Source organism: Bombyx mandarina, chromosome 21, assembly GCF_030267445.1.
Source record: "Bombyx mandarina strain Sakado chromosome 21, ASM3026744v2".
Lineage (NCBI taxonomy): Eukaryota > Metazoa > Arthropoda > Insecta > Lepidoptera > Bombycidae > Bombyx > Bombyx mandarina.
The window spans coordinates 13,535,888-13,552,820 of record NC_143227.1 but is presented as its reverse complement, the minus strand read 5'-3'; the positions used below and the strand labels follow the sequence as shown (position 1 = coordinate 13,552,820).

The window sequence follows — 16,933 nt, the reverse complement described above, 5'->3', positions numbered from 1 at the left end:
AATAGTAATATGACATATTGTAGGATTCTCTGCTTAAAAATCTTCCAATATTACACAAAATAAGGTTCTTAAAATTGAATTAAGAATACTAAAAAACTTTTACTGGTGATAGGGTATATTGTGAGCCCACATGAGTAGAGATCATCACTCTACCATAAACCAATAATGTGTTTCAGTTTGAAAGGTAGCGGTGTCGTTGTATTATAAAAAAGAGATTTAGAACTCAAGTCTCGGGTTGATTGGTGGTATATACATTGTTAATAGGCTCCGGAAACCACTTAACAACAGATGGGCCATATGTTCGATCACCCATCTACATAGGAATAAAATGAAACCGTTTGAAATATCTTTAAAAATCCAAATTCTACAATTCTCTCCAATTTAAGTAATAGTTTTTTTTTATTGCCCTTGTAGGCAGACGAGCATGCGGCCCACCTGATAGTGAGTGGTTACCGTCGCCCATGGACTTCAGTAATGCCAGGGGCAGAGCCAAGCCGCTGCCTACCGCAAAAGTGACTAGTAAATACATAGTATGACTTTGAACTATGTAGTTGTTGTGATCTTTATTGATGCATGGTGACATCACTGCGTACATCTTGTTGCTGGCTGGGAGTTCGCCAATACTTTAGTGGGTGTAGGCGGGGCAATCTAGTCGAATCGGACAGAAACCACCCAGGCAGATGTCAACTGCAACTGTGTACAGTGACGCATTTGGCGCGAAGCGTGCTACTCATCGACGTCCTAGCCTCACAACCCTAGACCGAAAATCGACTGCGTCACAATCACTCAGCCTCCCGGTCGGCGGGCTATCAACATTTTGAGATTATACGACAAAGGCAAAATCTTCTACCGAGCGGGTGTAATTGCTCCGTAAATCGCCAGTCCGAATGTTGTTTTTTCCTACTTATTCTATGTAGTAACCTGGAGGGGCTATACTACATTCTCCAGGCGAGTAGGTTTTTTTTTATTGCTTAAATGGGTGGACGAGCTCACAGCCCACCTGGTGTTAAGTGGTTATTGAAGCCCATAGATATCTGCAACGTAAATGCGAACTTACCTTAAGATATAAGTTCTAAGGTCTCAGTATAATTGCAACGGCCTTCAGACCGAAACGCATTACTGCTTCCCGGCGGAAATAGGCGGAGTACCTACCCGTGTGGACTCACAAGAGGTCCTACCACCAGTAATTATACAAATTACCTATAATTTTGCGCAATTGATTTTTACTACACGATGTTATTTCTTTATCGTTGAAGTCGATCGTGAACATTTGTCAAGTACCTACGTATTTCATTAGAAAAATTGGTACCTGCCAAGGGCATTCGGTTGCATCGCTAGATAGATACGAATGGTATAGGCCACAACGACTTTTTGAGCTCGCTGGGCTCTGACCTGGTGAAGAGTGTTGTTGTTCGGAACTTGTATATATGCAAGCTTATTTTGAAAATGTCGTAAGCTAGATTCAGGCGTCTGTCAAATAACTTGTGTTCTGTGATGGCTACCCGCAACAGAATTGATTATTTCTTCACTTCACTTTCTTTCTTGAATCTTTCTCGGTGCTAGCCAAACGCGCATACCTAGAAGACCTGTTACATTTAGGAGGTCAGGATTCCGGCACAATCCCAATCCCAAACCCGGGCTCGATGGCAGCCAGTTGTTGCATAAAAAGAAGATAGAGAAGAGAATGTTCTCTCACCAGGATGTTAAAATAAATATTACCGGTGACATAATTTCGGGACAAACAAAAGTTAAGGCTAATTATGCAAAATACGTATCTGTAAATTAAATATTGTATTGCATTAAAGATTTAGGCATTTAGCTGGCCAATTTATCAAAATGTTTTTTTTGTTAAAAAAACCTGATATTACAATTTGTAATCTTCAAGCTCATGCTTGAGCTTCCGCTTCATGGCTCCAATGTAGAGTCCTTTATTTATGTTTAATTTAGCGATATCTAGTCTGAAATGTAATAATTTCGATTTGAATTGAAAAGCTACTCCAGTAGCTGGGAATAGTCAAGGTTTTGAGTACAAAACACACAGCGACCGCGACCCATTGGGATTTCGTTATCTCAAGTAGCTTCGGTTGATCTTTGAATCCGATAAGATGAAACTTTATCTAGATTTACAGTCACGAGGGTCAGTCGCCACTAGAACTTGATGATGGCTGCACTCAGGATAATCTTAGGTGAGTTACGTAACTAAACAATGTGTAAGGAAATAATGCAGTGCTGTGCATCATCAACCCACGTTAGTCCAATCTCACCCAACTAATCGCTTCTTCAATCTTGCATATAATGTCCAATAGAAACTATAGTATAATTTTTAAAAGCATCCACCTACCAAACAGCCTCTAATAGCTATCTATCGCCTGTTGACTATCTTGAAGGCGGTCCTGGGTTTCGTCAAATACACGCCTCAGAGATATTCAACGCTTCTCATAAATTAATCTCCTCCCATCTGAAACATTATTAATCCTTCTGGTACAAACTCAGTTCTTATAATTTTTCTCAGCCTTGTAAAATATTATCAAAGCCTTTGCATCTCTAGAGTTATTCTTCTTAGAAAAAAAACATCCAATAATGCTCACGGCACTCCTTATTAGTCATCATTATATTATAACATAATGTTGGCTTATAAATAACGGTTTTGATTTTGCAAAGAATCATGGACTTGTTGGTCTCTTGCGTCTACTTAAGAGGTTGCAACTTATGGATATTCACAGTGTATTTATTTATTTATTTATTTAATGGATCACCAACAAATGAAACACTGGCTTAAACATAGGTTACAAAAATATCAAAACATGACATGTGCTCACTTAATTATAGGTAATCACAACTAACATCTAGTTCTAGTACCAAATGATTATAAAATTAATTAAATCTGAAAGAAAAAATAAAAGGAACAAAAACAAAACAGATAAAATAAGTGTAAGCTGGAAATGTTATCCAATTGCAATCAAATACAAAAATTTCCGCTTAATTTTAAACTATCCCGTCTCTTGTTAGTCTTTGTGCAAAGACCACGTTTTTATTTATTCTGGCTTACAATTTTCTATTTATAGCTAGAATTGTTTTCTCTAATTATTCTTTTTCTTTTTCCTATGCTGATAGTCTTCAGAGGCTATTTCAGCCTTACCCTAGCGTGTAGGTGAGCTCACGGGGCTCTAACCGGAGTGTTGCTAATACTGGCCCTAGCAAGAGCAGTGTTTCTCAGAATCTACCACCGGATCGGAAACGCGACCCAATCCGGCAAGAAACTCAGTGGACTGTGTCTATGGGTTAGGATTTCTCTACTTACATACGCTTTGAATGTAAAATTTTTGTGGCAACAAAAAATAATAATTTCAAAATGTGGCAAATGATATTTTTAAACGTATTCATTCACATTTCTCCGCGCAACTTTTTTGTTGTTTTTTATCTAATAAATATATTTCATTCTTCTTTAAGTGCTTGTTATCAAACTCCTCCTGAATGACGGAGCCAATATTTATCTTATAGTTAATTTATATATCTTTTCAGTTTATCTTGAAATAAACCAAAACCACTCACATCCGAAAGACGCTGCAATCGGGTGATAAGTCTTATTTCTTTTCAGGTGTTGAATATGTTAAAATTTTAAAATAATACCTGTGTATCAGAAACAATATTTTATTTCATGATATATTTTCTACGTACTTTATTTATCAGCATCCAGTTATTGACAACACATGATACCTATCTACCGGGATTTATGATAGCATTTTGTTCTAAAAACTTATTTCGCAACGTGTCACGTCGAATCAAAGATAATTTGGTGCTATCAATTTCAAACCTTAAAAACATCAAGGCGAGAAAAATTTGTACTTTTTTTTAAAATTTATTTATTAGATCTAACTGACCGAATTCAAAAATGAATTCAAATAATCCGTTAAATTGTTCGATTTTGGTACGGTAAAATGTTAAAGTATTATCGGCAATTCACACATCGAACCTTGATAAACAAATCGATTCCCAACCGACAAGGGATACAGAAGCGAAGCATTATAATGTTCCTGAAGCATGACTAGAATTTAAGCAGAGCTCACACCTTGATAGGTAGCTTGTAATCAATGTGCGATGTTGTCTTGTTTTATCAATAGTTAGGCCAAAACGTAAAGAACATATGTTGAAATTCAACACAATCTAAACAAATATATCTTGGTATTGTAACGTTTATTTAAAAATAATTCCCGGGATAAAAAACACTACTTTTCCCTCTATATTTACATGTGATTATTTTTCGCACAACCCGCTGTAATAATTTCCCAATACACTACATTATTAGAGGGATTCGGTTTCGTATATCAAAATAGCACTCTTATGATATCTACATTCAATAACAGACGCCTTTCTTTTATTGAGTAATAAACACGCTGTGTGCTTAGTCCCTCCGTTTTCCGCTAGGGGCGCTGTTCCAACTGCATACAAACTTGAGTTAACTTTTACGCTATCGAGAACGTTAAAAAACTCGGACTAAGCACAATATACAAATCAGTAAAAGGTGTTTGTTTGTATTTGCAGCGCTGATGTCGCTGGGGGCGCGAGCTCACTCGGCTAGCGTCTCCATATCCTCACCACGAGCCGACGACGTAATTCTGACTTTGGAGCCGCAGCTAACTGGAGGATTCAGCGTTGTGCTCATCGATAGTAACGGTAATACGGGGTGCTCATTTTAATAAACTGGTGGTAGGACCTCTTGTGAGTCCGCGCGGGTAGGTACCACCGCCCTGCCTATTTCTGCCGTGAAGCAGTAATGCCTTTCGGTTTGAAGGGCGGGGCAGCCGTTGTGACTATACTGAGACCTTAGAATCTCAAGGTGGGTGGCGCATTTACGTTGTAGATGTCTATGGGCTCCAGTGACCACTTAACACCAGGTGGGCTGTGAGTTCGTCCACTCATCTAATCAATAATAATAATAATAAAAACGTTAGCTGTAGATGTTCTTGTTTCTAACGTGAAGATCAATTGTCTTACATTTATATAATCTTAAGTTAACATGCGATACGCTTGTCTGAAATGTCTTTATACGTTGATGACACATACGAACTTAGTAAAGCTGTAGCACGCCCAAGGGCGGATCCAGATTTGGTGCCAGGAGGGGGTCACATAGTCATGGTCAAGTCAAGAACTTATAATTTAATTTTGATAACAATAAATACAAGTAAAAAGTAGGTATTTTATTAATGTACGTAAGTACTGTACTTAAAAATATTTATTCTTTATTGTACACTTGAAAAACTTAACACATAATAACTTGTACATACACACGTACATATTGTCATCTTCTCTTGAAGACATCCAGAGAAGCCCTTTAACGCCCGGAATGAGGTAGCTTATTTATATTCCATAACCGTGAATGGTTTGTCATAACAGCTAGTGGTATGTCGAGGGGTATGACGCAAAACTCCGCAAAAGTGGTACGACAAAGGTTTCCAACAAACAAAATAGAAACAGACAAAATACATAATATATTTAAAAAAAAAATCAATTTTTCTTTTACGTCTTCTTCCCAAACGCGTTATTACGTCATTTACGTCAATGGGTACGTTTTTATGAACGTGGAGAAGTGCCAGTCCGGTTAGGCGATCTTTAACCATTGAAGATCTTAGCCACGATTTAAGTCTGCGCAACGTAGAGAAAGACCTAGACGTTACGTAGTCGACAAGCGCGCGCGAGTGTGACGCGGAAAAATTCAAATTTTCGATGCGTTCGTTCCCAAACATTTGCCATCATACAAAGTTATTAAATTATATTAAATTAATTAAGGAGCAATATAAGGAGCAACAATATATTGTGTCCTAAAATCATTACGTTCAATATGTGGTCCACATAAGGACCAGCTCAGGGGGGGGGGTCATGACCCCCATGACCCCCCCTGGATCCGCCCTTGAGCACGCCATGGTACTCGCTCTGAGAGATTTGGTGATCGGTATGAATTTACAACAGAGGAAAAGCGTGTTATTAGCTCGCATAGATCGGTAGGGCGTCTTGCCTATTTCTACCAAAAAGTATGTGCATCTTCCAGTATAGTACCTAAGGGGAAACGTGTTACAACGCCACCGAGACTTCAACCTAATGCCTCAAAGTAGACGACGCTATCCACAGAATATTGCATATCGAAGGGTGAATATACATTAGGTTTAAAAAACGATATTGTGCAACTTTACGGAAGAGCCATAAAAAGTTTAAAATTTTGGAAAATATATCATAGCAAAAAAATGTCTTGGGCTGTTTTAGTGGGATAAACTTAATTGAAATTAAACTAAAAACATCGAATCCGGTATCATTCGACTGATAAAAATTCGCTGATTCCAAATATATAACTCAATATCAATCTAGATGTCGCTAAAATCTTTATAATAAATACCCTTTCACCCCTCAATTTGTATTCCCGTGATCTTGGTACATGCATATTGCGCAATGTGTTTTATTTTTATTGCCTAGGTGTGTGGACGAGCTTACAGCCTACTTGGTGTTAAGTGGTTACTGGAACCCATAGACATTTACAACGCAAATGCGCCATCCACCTTGAGATACAAGTTCTAAGGTCTCAAAGTATAGTTACAATGGCTGCCCTACCCCTCAAGCTGAAACGCATTTCTGCTTCACGGCGGGAATAGGCGGGGCGGTGGTACCTACCCATGCGGACTCACAAGAGGTCCTACCACCAGTAATTACGCAAATTATAATTTTACGGGTTTGATTTTTATTACACGAGATGTTATTCCTTCACCGTGGAAGTCAATCGTGAACATTTGTTAAGTACGTATTTCATTAGAAAAATTGGTACCCGCCTGCGGGATTCGAACACCGTTGCATCGCTATACTATACGAATGCACCGGACGTCTTATCCTTTAGGCCACGACTTCAATATGAAATAATCTACCTATTTATTTATGTATAGATGCAGACAGAACAGTTTTCAGTCACATTGGCCGTACCATCGTCTCGAGTTCCACGTACACTGTGGAAGATATCGAGGGAGGAGTTCAGATCAACGTAGGCGACGTCAATCTGACTGTTCACACCTTATTCGATGATGCCTCTGGTGCTAGAGGCATTAAGTTTAAGTGGAACGCCACTCCGCAGACAAGACTCGAAGACTGCATTGATTTTGGTAAATATTTATTTTCTATTGCGCACCATTTTTTTTTTCGGGTCGGGACCGAACCTCCTAGGAAGTCCCCGGTTGAGGTACTTGTATCGGTCATACGTCGGAGAATTGTTATGAACTGTAATTATGTATGAATGTGTGCCCTGAATACTTAAGTTATACGAATTCATTTCGAAGATATACATAGATCTCATTTATTTATTTAGTTGCACCAATAAAGTGATCAATATTATATAACATTGACAAATTGACGAGAAGTACGTAACAGATTTCACCTCAATTATAGATGCAATCGGCAGTGCAATAGTTGACAACGTTTTGAAATTAGGAAAGTAAGGATAATTAAATAAAAATACAATGACTAATTTTAAGAAAATACGAAATCCAGAATAATATTTAGGTCATCACACTCATCAGTAGAAGATTCCAATAAATTGTTCCTATCCCTTTCTAGGATCGAAGCACTGGTACGCCGGTCCCATGCAAGTGGACCAAATATATCCCGTACAACTGGCCGAGCAGCGTTATTCCGCGTCGATTATCAAAGAAAACGACAACGGTGCAATCGCTGAACGATACTGGCTCAATTCTGCCGGAGAATACGTTTACGTGCACCCTGATGTACCACTGTTCGTTGACTATCACAACCTTTCACCTAATCACCTCTGTTTTGGAGCCCAAATCGCCGAGCCGTATTCCTCTAGGAGAACGCACACTGTACTTGCCTATGACGTGTGGTTTCTTTCGAACGTAAAAGTGGCACACAAACATGCAGTGGCCAACTATCTGGGCCAACCCTCTGGCCTGCCAGACTTCAGGATGGTTCAGCATCCGATTTGGTCAACCTGGGCACAGTACTCCCAAGATATTGACGCAAAGAAGTCACTAGACTTTGCAAAACAAATCAAAGACAACGGTTTTCAAAACTCTCAATTTGAAATCGATGATTTGTGGGAAATTTGTTACGGTTCATTAACGATCGATGAGGAGAAATTCCCGAATTTCACGAAGACGGTTCAGGATATAAAGGCGCTCGGATATCGAGTCACTATTTGGGTGCATCCTTTCATCAATAAGGGCTGCGAGCCGTGGTACTCAGAAGCTTTGAACAATGGGTATGTAACAAAAAAATTACAAGATTTTATCAATTCGTATTCTGGAAAGCTAAGGTTATCTAAATAGCTATTTTTATTAACAACTAGTTGACCCGGCAGACTTCGTAGTGCCTTAATCGATAAATAAAAGACCTAAACTTTTGTATAAAATAAACTTAAAACAAACAAAAGAAATCCGTCCAACAGGGGACACATCAAAGGAAAAACAAATTTGTTATTTTTATTGAATTCCGAGCATTTTCATATTTGTCTACCTTTTAAACCTTCTCTGGACTTCCATAAATAATCCAAGACCAAAATTAGCAGAATCGGTCCAGCCATTCTCGAGTTTTAGCGAGACTAACGAACAGCAATTCATTTTTCCCTCATGCATTGGCTCTTCCAATCCATCGCCGCCCGATAGCTGCCTAGGTATCACAAAATCCTTCGCCACACACTGTGTGACATCTGAGTTGAGAAACTTCGGTTAATTTTTTTTGTTTATTGCCTAGATAGGTGGACGAACTCACAGCCCACCTGGTGTTAAGTGGTTACTGGAGCCCATAGACATCTACGACGTAAATGCGCCACCCACCTTGAGATATCAGTTCTAAGGTCTCAGTATAGTTACAACGTCTTCCCCGCCCTTCAAACCGAAACGCATTACTGCTTCACAGCAGAAATAGGCGGGGTGGTGGTACCTACCCGCGCGGACTCACAACAGGTTCTATCGCCAGTAAAAATATCGTATAAGCATAACAATTGACTTTTCCAGATATTTGGTGCTAAACGAAGCGGGAAGCGCAGACGGCTCGTGGTGGAACAACAACGGAACCCTGGCAGGGTTTGTGGACTTCACCAACCCCGCTGCCGCCGAATGGTACTACCAGCGCATCAGCACTCTCATTAAAACCTACGACATTGACAGCTTGAAGTTTGACGGAGGCGAATCCAGTTTTACGCCACAGGTATTTCTGAACTGAACATTTATTTCAATAACCGGTGAAAGCTTATCTTGTAAATGTCTTTATGACGATCAGATTTTAGTAGATCAGATATTAACTGATTCGTTTTAAAATATAAAATTTTAAGCATAAAACCACCATACGGTGGCAGCTTATGTTACGTTCAAAACCAAATGTATTTATGACCGTCGGGTCGTGATTACTATTGCATTCTAAGCATCATAATAGTAAAAAAAATATGTAAATTATGCCTTATATGTTTATAATAATGCCTTATTCTTATTGCCTTTTCTCGTCCAATCTTGTTCCTCGTGTCTGAGGTTAGTGACCACCTCCATTCATGAATTCCGTCCACATAAAGTTGTACCATTTCACCCTAGTATTTGGCTACTGATAAACCTTCACAGACAATGACGTTGCGGATCTGGTCAGACCAACGTATCGGACGCCGACCCGGCGAACAATTTAGTTCCACTTTGCCTACGTTTAAACAATAAATTTTAAAAACGTTGCTTTTTCAGATAGCGGTTCAGACCGGAGACATCGACCTCCAGCCTCATCTCATCGTTGAGGCGTACGCCAGAACCTGCGCGAGGTTCGGTAGCATGGTCGAAGTCAGAGCGGGCTTCAGGTACTTAACGTACTTCGTAGACATGTTCGAATACAAATAAGTACACTGATGATTCCATCATCTCGATTTTGCCATCTCACCCTCCACCGCCGGAGTAGAGTTCATCCATACTACCTGGATCCACTGCATTAATCCACAGTGCGTTTCCAGAGATCTTTTTTGCCACGTACCATCCGGCTATGGAATGAGCCCCCCTCCACGGTGCTTCCCGAGCGCTATGACATATCCTTCTTCAGACTTCAGGCGGCTGCCTACCGTTAAAAACTCTGCGTTTTTAACGGTAGGCAGCCGCTTGGCTCTGCCCCTGGGATTGCTGACGTCCATGGGCGACGGTAACCACTCACCAGGTGGGCCGTAAGCTCGTCTGCTTCCATAGGCAATAAATATATTCATATATTTATGTACCATTTGTACACAAACCTCTTACAAGAAGAGTGGAGGTACAAAAACCTCTCACTGCCCACCCAATGTCAGTGGTTACCAACGAAACGTGCATCGCAACGTGAAAGTCCTAGCCATATTTGAGATATGTGGTTGAAATCTGTATTCTGTCGAGACGGTCTCATTCTTAGAACTGGACGCAGGACTGTTTCCAGAGATCAACAGGTACCGTCCCGATATCGAGTACTTCAAACTATCATTGATCTGCAATTAAATAATAATATGCAAAATAAATAAAAATAATACTATTTTAGTCTAAGAATAATTCTTCATGTGTTTGTCGTCAATCAACCGGAGGTCTGAACAGTCCTTGTGTGGCTGTTCTAATTTAAATATTTAATTTAACATTAAATTCGATGGCGGTAGTCACGTCATATTCACTTTCTGATTGGAGTTACCGCTTGTATTCTAAAAAGCTTCTTAAAATAAAGAATAGTTTAAAAAAACTAACAAAATACGCTTTTATAGAAAATCCATAGAAAATAAACTTTAATAAACTTGAATTAAATTAATAATTGAATTAAAAATAATGTAAGTAACAATGATTTTATTGTTCAAAATTCAATTCATTTATTTTTTTATTTTTTTAAATATTGAATTATCATCGGTCCATAATAAGTATACTAAATTTTAAATTAAATTTAAATTTAATTAAATTTTGAGTTAATCCTACGTTTTGAAGGGGGTCAAAGTCATGTTCAAAGATTCCGTTACAAACATACATACATACGTCTGAAGCTAATATAAAAGCGTATTAAAAGTGACAGATATATCCTCGTCCCGTACAGAACCCAAGACCTCCCGATCTTCGTTCGCATGGTAGACCGCGACTCCATCTGGGGCCTCAACAACGGCCTCTCCACGATTGTTACGACCACCATTCAGATGAACCTGAACGGCTACACGCTGGTGCTCCCCGACATGATCGGCGGGAACGGCTTCAACTTGAACCACGACCAGGCCGACCTGCCCACCAAGGAACTCTTCATCAGATGGGTCCAGGCTAACACGTTCCTGCCTGCGATGCAGTATTCATTCGTGCCTTGGAATTTCGATAACGAGGTGAGCTCTTTTTAACACGCTGTAGGGTTCCATACAGAACTAGCATAAGACGGAGCCCTATAGTTTCGTTCTATTCGTTCATTCGTCAAAGGGTTCGGCTCGGCCCCCGATTCGAAAAAAAAAGGAAGCCATCACAGCATGATAGCACACAATATATTTGACAGATTTATTTTATTTACTGGTGGTAGGAGTGTAAGTCCGCGCGGGTAGGTACCACCGCCTTATCTATTTCTGCCGTGAAGCAGTAATGCGTTTCGATTTGAAGGGTGGGGCAGCCGTTGTAACTATACTTGAGACCTTAGAACTTATGTCTCAAGGTGGGTGGCGTATTTACGTTGTAGATGTTTATGGGCTCCCATAACCACATAACACTAGGTGGGCTGTGAGCTCGTCCACCCATCTAAGCAATAAAAAAAAAGAAGATGCCTGAATCTCACTAACGACATTTTCAAGATAAGCTTACATACATTTATTTATACAAGTTCCGAACAACAACATTTAGACCGTCAGTCTACCGAGCTATTTCATTCATTCGGTGAAAGACCTTCCTTTGTTAACGACAACGTTCTAAAAACTAGTTAATTCGTGATTACTTCAAAAACGTGTTTACAAATAGCTAACAGAGCGACATCAGAAATCAGAATGAATTTGTTGTGCCAAAAGACAAGAACTCGACGAGATCGTGTTACAAAAAGAAAACCGCGGAAATAACAGTAATTAACACACCTTCATGATCACAGGCTACGGATAACGCTACAACAAACAATAGAATTAGATTAGGTACTCTGTTTGAATTGTTTAGTAATAAAATCGATGTAATAAAATAGATATTATTATCAGCACGACAGTTCTACGTAAGTCTTACGAAGGCTTATTTTATTGGATTATTGCGTAATTTGTTTGACGCGGATGTCGCTATACCGACGATTAGCGACACTTCCGTTTGTGCTCCTGTGGGAAGTATACGACAAAGGGAAGATCTTCCACCGAACGGGTGATATTGTTCGGTAGACCGACGGTCCGAATGTTGTTGTTCGGAACTTGTTTATATGCAAGCTTATCTTAAAAATGTTGTAAGCGAAGTAAAAGTTAGCCCAATTTAGTATGCAGTTGGAACAGCGCCCCTAGCGGCAAACGTAGGCAAACGATCCCATTCCATACAAATATGAGTTAACTTTTACGCTATCGAGAACTTAAAAAACTCGCACTAAGCACACTGGCTTAAAAGCGAAAACGTTACGTAGTTTATTTAATTTTGACGTCGCATCTTGTTAGCGGGATGATCGGGTGGCGGCGTTTAAATTGCGCTAATTATAAATTAAGCTTTCAGTTCAGTTAGAGAAGCTCCCCTTTATGCGCCCGAGGGCACTTTGATCAAATATCCATTATTATTTCGAATATGATTTTCACTTTTCAGACAACAGAGATAAGCCGGAAATACACTGACCTCCACGCGGCGTACGCTGATGAAATTTACGCCATCATGGAGGCCTCCGTGAAGGAAGGCAAGCCGGTCAACGCCCCGCTCTGGTGGATCGACCCTAATGATGAAGAGGCACTTGTCATTTGGGATGGTAGGAAACCTACTGTAGAATCAAGCATTTTTGTAATATCTTCTTCTTTCTTTCCTATTACTCTTTGTTGGGGTGTAGGGCTCGAATCAAATCCTTACATCTACATCGGTCTTGGGCAGTCTGTTCTAGCTTCTCCCACGTCATGTCCAAGACGCATAGCTCCTACTCCACCGAGCGACGCCAAGTGGTTCTGGGTCATTCTATCATCTAAGCAATAAAAAAAAATAAAAAAAAAAATTCTATCTCCATTTTTTTAAATATTATTATCGAAATTTTACCATTTTCCATTTACTCGAAAATTGCATTTATGTATCTATTTTGGTCTTTGTCTACTCGTTAATAGATTTGAATTTTATTGTAAATCACACAGAAGGACATGAAAAAGAAATGACATATATACAAAGGCGAACTTAACTTATTAAATAATTTGTTTCAATTTGCGTGCATGAATAGGATGAAATAGGCTCTCTGTTGCTCTAACATAACTGGGCCAGGGTTCTCACGGGTACGCGACTCCATCATTCACCATCGCTCCTGAACTTAGCAATTGGGTTGAGCCGTTGGCTTTGGGTTAACTCCGCGGTGTGTACCCTCAGACACGGCCCACTGAGTTTCTCGCCGGATCTTCTCAGTGGCTCGCTTCTCCGATCCGGTGGTAGATTCTGCGAAGCTCTTGCTGGGGCTAGTATTGGCAGCGTCCTCAGGTTAGAGCCCCATGAGGTCACCTACTCGTTCGGTGACCTCTAGAGGTCACTTAGAATAGGTAGGAATAGGTAGGAAAAGGTACTCATGACCTTGACGAGCAACGCTAACCTCTCCCCATCAGGGATGCCGCGCGCTGGTCTGCCTACAACGACAATTTAAAAAAGTTACTAACTAACTAACGTCAATCTCTCTCCAGACTTAGAGTCGAGAAGACTAATCCTAACATTAAAATTCCAGAGTATCTCCTCGGCGAGAACATCCTAGTCGCACCCGTGCTCACGGAAGGCGCCACCAGTCGCGACGTGTACCTTCCTGCCGGCGTCTGGTATGAAGAAGGAGACCGATCTCGGGTCCTGGAGGGTCCTACCTGGCTAAGAGCGTACCCAGCGCCTCTGGACGTGCTGCCCTACTTCGTGAGAGAGAAGGTCAACGCCCCCGACGCGGCCACGGCTCCTTGTCTTTCTGCCGTATTATTAATTTTAGCTATTAACGTTTTTATTGTTTTATAAGTTATATTATTGTGAATAAATGTTGTTGAAGACGCTGTATATTGTTTTCTTCAAAATAATGGTTTTAGTAATTGCAGGGAGCGAGTTCGCTCGACTAATGAAAAAGATCAACCAAAAATTAGTGGATACGGATTAAACAAAGTTGTTCATATATAATTAAAGCTACTTATACGATTTATCCTCGTGTATTTTATTGTTATTATATTATTTCCAATGTTAACAATACTTTACAGCAGTCTTTCTCAAAGTGGGCGATAACGCCCCCTGGGGGGCGTTTGAAACCTAGAGGGGGGCGTTAAGGGGCCCAGGAAAAATGGGGGGCGTTGATGTGGGTTAGGGGGGCGCTGTAAAATTTGTAATTTCATTTACTTAATTTACCCATTACCGTCCAATGTCAAATAGTATAGTAAGCCTAAACAGCTCACTTATTGTAAACATTATTTACTATTTTATTTCTATATAATAATAGGTTGGGGAAAAAGTTTCTTCGCATTTTTTAAGAACATTCACAACATTTTTTAATATAGTTTATTCGCATTTAAGTAAAGTATGCCGGTACCATTTTGTTCGATAACTTTTTGCCATCTTGTAGATAGGGACATGATCCTATTGCTATAGAAAATTTGGGGCTTCTGATCAAAATACCGCGACAATTGGTTTTGGCAGTCCTCTCGTGATGTTAACCTGACACTGCCTAAAGAATTCTGAAGAGACTGAAACAGGTAGAAATCTGAAGGTGCAAGGTAACACCTCCCAGCCAAGCTCTCTTAATTTTTGCTGAGTGGCTAAAGATGTGTGAGGTCTAGCGTTATCGTGATGAAAAACCACACCCCTTCTGTTGATTAATTCCGGCCGCTTTCTCTCAACTTCTTGCTTTAATCTCATCAGTTGTTCGCAGTAGAGTTCAGAATCGATGGTCCTACCTGGTGGTAACAGCTCATAATGTATAATGCCCTTCCAATCCCACCACACACACAGCATCACCTTGTTGCGAGTTAACCCGGGTTTTGCCAGAGTCTGTGAAGCCTAACCGGCCTTTGACCACAACCTTTCTCGTACGTTCTTGTCGTACGTGATCCACTTTTCATCACTAGTTATCAGCTTCTTCAAAAATGGTTCGGTTTCATTACGTCGTAATAAAGAATCACAAATGAGTACATGGTTCATTAGGTTTCTTTCAGTGGGCTTTTTTGTGTACCCAGTTTTTTTCAAATGCGCCATAACTATTTTGTGGTCAATTTCCAGTTCTTCAGTTACGTCATAACTACTGATATGCCGATCTTGCCTCACTTTTTCAAAAATGGCATCGATTTTATCCGTAATAGGGCGACCAGAGCGACGTGCACCTTTGACTTCAACATTTTCGGATTGAAAACGCTTAAACCAAATTTGTGCTACTCTCACAGACACTGCACTAGGTCCATAAACATCGCAATATTTTTTCACGGCTGGCGTTGCTTTTTTACCTTTTTTGTAGTAAAATTTTAAAATGTATCGAATATCTTCATTAGATTCACTCATCTTGACAGTACGAAAAATAAGTAAAATCACACATCTTCCTAATTTTAATTTGGAATTATCTTCTTTCGAACTTAAACTTTTAATGATACCAAAACCAGCCAGATACAAATAGTATAGCCAAGGAGATTTTATTACAAGTTCATACATTTTTAAGCTATTGCATAGCTTTTATCGCGGGCCTTGAGCGCGGCGACCGAATCATGAAATTCCGTAACGAAAAAAACCTAACATCCCTCACTCCGCCTACCATGTAGCTCGCGTTCAACACATTCACACGTTGCGCTTGTGTAGTGTTTGTGAATAAGCGCGTGGCGTGACGTCACACTGCATGCGCATCATGAAAAGTCTGCCCATCTCTCTCTCGCGCGGTTTAGCTTATGAGTATGAAGGGGACAGTTAAGGTTTTGCCTTTATTAAGGTTTAATGTAGCGTGGTCTTGTTTTATTATTGTTTTAATATTAAATTATCATTGTCTAATTATAATGTCATAAGTTGATAAAAAATGCTATGCACACATTTTTTTTTTTTTGTCAAAATGAAATCGTCGGACTTCCCTTCACTAGGGATGGAGGGCGGGGCATGTCGGAGTCGAACCGACTAAAACCTCTTGTCGCTCAACAACCAGCATCTAAACCTCGCATGAGACAGAGCTCATGAAAAGGCAAAGGAGGGAAAGTGAAGCGTTTAGTGCGGAGCACATCTCTCCCATCACCCTCCCCCTCGGGACGCCGGACTGGTGGTCATCGGCGCCACGACCACCAGCGCTCTCGGTCGGCATGCTGTCCGAAGCCCGCCTAGATGGCGCCAGTTAGAATGGTCTATCCTACGGAATACCCCGCTGGGTCAGAACCAGCGTGGGTTAAGGATAGCCGGCCTTTCATCACCCGGATGCTCATGCGTAAAACGTGTACAGATCAGCTTGCACATCGTCTTCTTAGGCCCCCTTCGCCGGTCCCCAGGCCGACATGTGAGGGAGATCCGAAACACTTAGAGGTCCAGATTGGCTTGGGCGAGATTCGCCTCCCTGGACCCCGCTCGATGGCGGCGGGCCTGTGCATCTCTCACGCGCCCCGCCGCCTCCTTTAGCAAGATGGTGCACTCGCAGAAGTCGAGCATCGCCTTTCACGACTCGTCGTCACCGAGCATCGATGCCAGAACAGTCGTTTCCTATTTTTGCGACGAGGACACGCCGCCGCCCCTCCCATGCGGGGCAGGCGACGAGCGTATGCTCTGCCGTGTCCAAGTCGCAACCACAATGGTGGCACTCTGCCGTCGGCTCGGCTCCGATCCGGTGC

General features: G+C 40.7%; 1 protein-coding gene across 2 annotated transcripts; it reads left to right on the top strand.

Annotated features, from left to right (window-relative positions):
- Positions 1-2,083: 2,083 nt before the first annotated feature.
- Positions 2,084-14,152, top strand: LOC149500522 (alpha-galactosidase MYORG). Of its 2 annotated transcripts, none has more exons than XM_089736355.1 (9): positions 2,084-2,186; positions 4,543-4,674; positions 6,933-7,139; positions 7,591-8,251; positions 9,006-9,198; positions 9,717-9,826; positions 11,056-11,329; positions 12,747-12,903; positions 13,846-14,152. In XM_089736355.1, the coding sequence occupies exons 1-9, from the start codon at positions 2,159-2,161 to the stop codon at positions 14,115-14,117; spliced, it is 2,034 nt and encodes a 677-aa protein (XP_089592481.1). In that variant the 5' UTR covers positions 2,084-2,158; the 3' UTR covers positions 14,118-14,152. The 2 variants fall into 2 exon arrangements, with proteins under 2 accessions (XP_089592481.1, XP_089592480.1); XM_089736354.1 differs by having other exon boundaries at positions 6,927-7,139.
- The last annotated feature ends 2,781 nt before the right edge of the window (positions 14,153-16,933 follow it).